The 5,897-nt window shown below is 37.5% G+C and overlaps 1 protein-coding gene across 4 annotated transcripts in view; it reads right to left on the bottom strand.

Moving 5' to 3' along the window:
* The window catches only part of LOC108965086 (synaptic vesicle glycoprotein 2B), a 36,639-nt gene continuing 30,742 nt past the window's right edge, over nt 1-5,897 (bottom strand). For all 4 annotated transcript variants that reach the window (XM_018927273.1, XM_018927270.1, XM_018927271.1 and 1 more), the window contains exons 2-4: nt 5,191-5,456; nt 3,393-4,056; nt 1-1,576 (exon numbers count right to left, since the gene is read on the bottom strand). In XM_018927273.1, coding sequence (XP_018782818.1) covers nt 430-1,576; nt 3,393-4,056; nt 5,191-5,227 — 1,848 coding nt within the window. In that variant the 5' untranslated portion in view covers nt 5,228-5,456 and the 3' untranslated portion in view covers nt 1-429. The remainder of the gene's footprint in view (nt 1,577-3,392; nt 4,057-5,190; nt 5,457-5,897) is intronic.

Genomic DNA, 5,897 nt, shown 5'->3' with positions numbered 1-5,897 from the left:
TACTACTTTTTCGTCTTAATTAAAACGTTTTATTTAAAATATGAAATTACATTTTTATAACCTTTTACTTTGAAACTATTAATTCACTTTTTGGTAATTACGTGTATACATACATATTTATGTAAATTTGTTTACTTTTTACTTTTATATTAATCGGTAGTTACATATATTACATGGCTAGAAAATTTACAACAAGTTCCTAAGCGATTTTATATTAGTACTTAGATGTATGGTTGGTTTTTTACTTTTGTTTTTGTTTTTCTATGTGTACATGCATTTGTTCCCAACTCAACTAGATTCATTCAAGAAATTCGTTAGTTCCGAGTATTTTTACCAAACTCGTTTGTGTCTACTCCCTGTCTCTTCCTTTTCCCATCTCTTAGTTTTTCCTTCCTTCTTCCTCTTATTATCTAATACCCATTTGATGGATTAGTTCAATTCTTTACGAGTTGTGTTGGGCAACATCAAACACATGAGACCGCCACCTATCAGCAGGGTGGCCACAATATACGTCGGAGCTGGGCAATAGTGATCCAGAAGTGTCGCAATCACAATGTTACCAATGATGCCACCCATACGCGCCGCCACCATCGATATAGCCACACCGGTGGCGCGCAAATGTGTCGGGAACACCTCGGTGATGAGACAGTCCAAGGCCGCATTGGCAGCCGATATGGCACCACTAAATATAGCTGTCACGATCAAATTCTGTGTAGAGTTGAAGACGAAGTTCATGGCAGCCGAGCACACACCAGCCGTCATGGTGCCGAAGATAAGGAAAAATTTGCGACCCAACAAATCCATGCCCAAAATAGCAATCAAATTGGCTGGCAGCGCCGAAGCCAGTGAAATCAACGACTCCTGGAAAACGCTCTGCGGTATATGCGCTGAACAGGTGCCCGTTTCTGTTTCGCCTTGGGACACGACATATTTGGTAACTGTGCAGACGCCAGCATGTTCGTTGGGATGATCGCGACTGTATTCCTCGAAGCGATTGAATAGCTCGGGGAACCACATCATCAGACCGTAGTAGCCAATATGGAAGGTGAAGTTGATGATGATCGAGACGAGTGTGAACTTCAGTATGGGAGAGGTGAACAGCTGTTTACTGTGCTCGGCCATGCTCGACATCATTTTACTGTACTTGCCCTTGACGCCAGCCTGATTTTCCTTAATTTCAGCCAACAATTTCTCATCGATGTCCAATTCGGCAACGGGATATTGTTCGGCCGGTCGGCGGGTGTTCGTCACGAAGATGCCACGGAAGATGGCCATCGCCTTTTCTTGTTTACCCTTGGTCAGTAAGAATTTCGGCGATTCCGGCAGATAAAAGAGTAGGAAAGCGACAACGAATGATGGCAGGGCGCACACCATCAAGAAGATACGCCAGGAATTGTATGTAATTAAATCTGTTTTGAAGCCGATGCTGCTGGGGATGATCAACCACGCCAGTCCGGCAACAAAGAGATTACCAAAAGTCCAGAAGGCAGCCATGAAACTCAACATGGAGCCACGTTTCGATTTCGGCTGGAATTCGGCGAAGTACGACCAAATGACCGGACCGCTGCCGCCGAGACTGCAAAGTGGAAAGAGGCAGGTAATAATGAGCAACTCAAACATTTAGGGAAGGTGACAAAACATTAGGTGATGGTGATGGTGAGAATGTTTGTAGAAGAGGTGCAAACGCTCATGATAATTTGAAAAAACATGAGCAATGACGTGGAATTTCTAATAATTTATGCTTTAGTTGCTGCAAGAACATTCATTCACGAATGTGGAATAGTTTTTTAATACTGCCGAAAACACGCCAAAAACGACGAACCACTATCAAGAAATTTCGAAACAAAAGAAAATTAAAAAAAAAATGTACGTTCATATTCCGCTTGGCAGCTTTTAAATCAAAATTTTGCAATTCAAAAACTACCGTTAATGACACTGTGGCAGTTTGCACACAGCGCTGCCTAAAAAACTGTCGATTTGCAGCATCATTCACTTCTTGTTGTTGCTTTACTCACCGAATTTTAAAAATTTAAAAATTATCATTTCAAAGCGTTTAAGCCGTGTGATTTACATGTTGGCGCACGCTCCATACGCAACAGCCACTGTGATTGTCGAAGCAACGAACTGCGCCGGCGACATGGCGTATGAGCAACATTCTTCACACACACACAGTGAACGAACAAAAGAGCGCAAAAAATCGAAATACATTTTGCTCACACGCAAGTTGACAGGAATAAATTTACTTTCAAATATTTTCTATATTTAATTTGTATAAGTAATTGCCGCCATAAATATTAATAAGCGCTTGAACGGCCAGAAATGTACGCCTGTGTGTGTGTTTATAAATATTCTCACGTTGTTATTGCGATTTGTACGTTCGCGCACAATGCACATTATAAAACCGTCGATTTGATGATGATTTCGAAATGTTGTTTACGAGTTAATTTCCCATTGAGCGCTTTAAAATGTTTCCCCTCTGTGTAAATAAACAAATAACACACTTGTGGTAAGTGGGTGTGTATGTGTTGTATGGCACATTACCACCTCGCGAATACGTTGGAAATTACAAAACAAAATTAAAAATTCATAATGTGCGAAAATACACACACACACGTAAATATGTATATGTACATGTATATACATACATATAAATATATATATGTATATATACATATTAGCAATTCCAACACAATGTGTGTGCATGCGCGTGCCTCATCAGAGGGCAAAGTAGGTGCGGTGCCGGCGATTTGGACGCGATTGCCCGCACAGCTTAAACTCCTACACTCAATTGGCGCATTAAGAAGCATCTATGGGGTTACATCGTTGATATTGTTCGAAAACTTGAAACTGATATGGGATTTAAGAAACAAAGGGAATCCAAAATTTTTTAAAAATGATGAATGAAAAAAACATTAAATTCACTAAATCTTCTTTTTCATTATATTGGGTAGTCGAAAAAGTTCTTTCGTATTTCTAATCAAATGAAATGAAGCTTAAAGTCTCACCTTTCCGACGCTCTATGGTATGACGCAATGTGATTGAAGATATACGACTGCAACGACATTTATTGACAAAATACGAAAATACTTTTTCTACTACTAATATATATTAAATTTGTTGATTGATTTCTTTCACGATAAACGCTATTTGTCTGAGTTTCAAGTGGTTATTACAACCCCTTAATTTAATTAGCGCAAAGTCGCTTCAAAGTCAATGATTCATTTTCGTGGGTTTAATGTGTGTTGTTGATGAAGAGGCTGCCGATGGATTGATGAGTTCGTGTGGGTTGTTTTTATGCACACAAATGTGTAAATGTTTGTATATTATATATAGTATACTATATAGTTAAATTTTATATTTTATGTATAAGATATTTGCGTTTGTGTACTTACGCCGCGCCGTTGAGAAAGCGAAACAACATAAACCATTCGTAGGTTTGCGAAAATGACGATGCAACAATACAAAAGCCATTCATGAAGGAGATCACAATGAGCACCTTCTTACGTCCCACCGCATCGGCGATACTGCCCCAGAAGTAGGCGCCCACCATCATGCCAATGAAAATGATCGAATTGAGCCAACCCTTGGAGCTCGTATTCAAATCCAAATCACATTCTGCCGATGGTAGTATGAACGACATCGATATGACGTCCATTTCCTCGCTGGTGCTCACCAGACCGCAAATGGCCAGTAGGATATAGTGGAATTTGCCATAGCCGCATAGTTCGATGGCCTGCTCGAAACCGGCCCGTATGCCAGTGGAGCGACGACCATCGGCGCCAGAGCCTCCGCCATTGCTGCCGCCGCCGTTACCGCCATGTATGGCGACGCCGTTGGTGACCTCAATGACGGCCGCGCTACCCTTTTCTACGTCATGCTTGTCACCGCCAGCGCTGCTTATGTCCGTCTCGTAACCCTTGTTGACTGCTGCAAATTGGTATTCGGGATCCTTGCCGCCACTGCCCAATGAATAGGGCTGTAGAATGGAACGATTGTCGATCGAGTTGTTTCTGCTGCTATTGTAGTTTGGTTGGATGCCAGCCTCTACATTATAGGCTGAAAGCGCGTGAAGAGGGAGAGAGAAAATATATATTGAGATGAAGTGGTTAAGGAAAATATGGGTAGTCGAAAAAGTTTTTTTCGTATTCCAATACATATTCGCTTCATTAAAGTTCATTATGAATATAAAAAAATAAGTCGAAGTTTGATTAGAAATACGAAACTACTTTTTCGACTACCCAATATATATTATGTAAATCTTTTTGATGAATAATTTTTGTAATAAAAACAGCTAATTGGTGCAAAAAACTTTACCATTTTCATTATTTTTAATTGAAAAAATGTGTTTCAAAAAAATCTTGTGATAATAAAATAACTTTTATACCCTGAACAGGCTATATTAAGTTTGGCGCTAAAAACAAAATGATTCACAGCCTGTTTTTTTAAAGAAATTACAACAAAAATGTGTTGTCAGGCAGCAAATTAATCATTTAAAAGCGAAACTTTTATAAAGCTGTACATTCGCATATGTGTATGCATGTATGTATGTATGTAAGTATGTATGTACACACTTGTTAATCAGTGGTAATTTTTACTACTGGCGTATAGCTAGCCTTGATGCCGGATTCAATTAGATAGTCTTGATTAATACATGATTAAAAACATTGCACACTTAGAAATTGTAGGTCGGGAATATACATGTGCATATACATACATACATATGTAAAGCGCAGACAAGCATATAAATATGTATATACAATATAATTGCTTAATATTGATTGTTTTCATTAACTTTAAAATCGCGCTTCACCACTATCACACCCAAACCGACGTAAGCAGTTTCCATATTATTCACATATTTCGTTTTTGGCGGTTTTGAATACAAAAATTTTACGATTGCGGCAAAATTATGACTTTTCGAGGTGTGAAAGTTTTGTAATTTTCCGAAAATATGTGCCGCCCGATATATACATATATTTTATATATATACACATACCAATTCGAATTTGAGCGCGCGTATAGCAGCTTGCGGTTTCTTAACTGTCTGCCGAGCGCGAGCGCGTTTATAATTAAGCTAAACGTTTTCGAAATAAGCTTTTTGCACGACAATAGCTACTGAATTAAAGCACGTGCAAGTTACATTTTCGAAATTACAAATTTCATAACCTTTCCATATACATGCATACTTACAATCACTTTTATTCTTAATCGAATCACCTTCTACCATTCTATGAGTTCGGTTTTTTGTTGGCTTTTCTCTCGCTTGAATCGAGACGAATAAAATTAAATAAAGAAAATTGAGAAGTGAAATGAATCACTTAAAAAATCGTTGGTTTTGGTTTGCGGTGTTTTTTCAAACTTTCCGTTATGCGATGCTGGAACTATTTATTTACGAATTGTAAAAAAATAGTCGATGGAATTTCCTTAGTAGTGAAGTTGGATTGAAATTTATCGGTCTGTAAAGAAAAAGGAAAATTAAGGACATATTAGAAAGAAGAAAATATATGCAGTATTGTGTAAATAGTATATTGTAAAAAATATTATTTTTTTTTTGCAGCAAACATTTTTTTTGTAAAATAGTTTTTTTTGAATGAAAAATAAAGTAGTTCTGCGGAAGTAACGCCTGGCAGCCAGCAGTGAGACGCACAGCATCTGAAAATAATTCAGCACCATAAACGTACATGTGTGCACAAATATACATATGTATATGAATATATAATAAATATAAAAATAATATATATTTTGCTTCAAAATTGCGCTGGAAAAATTACAACTGTGTCACTACTATAAATAATTAGGATTAATTTTTCTAACAAAATTTTTTCTTGGAAAATAAGGTTTTCAAATAAATAATTTTGTTTTGGAAAAAAAATTGTATGAAAAAAAAATTTAAAAAA

This window comes from Bactrocera latifrons, unplaced genomic scaffold (assembly GCF_001853355.1).
Source record: "Bactrocera latifrons isolate USDA-ARS-PBARC rearing strain unplaced genomic scaffold, ASM185335v1 scaffold_133, whole genome shotgun sequence".
Taxonomy (NCBI): Eukaryota; Metazoa; Arthropoda; class Insecta; order Diptera; family Tephritidae; genus Bactrocera; species Bactrocera latifrons.
Note: the sequence above shows the minus strand (reverse complement) of the source record. Positions and strands in the feature narration are given on the sequence as shown.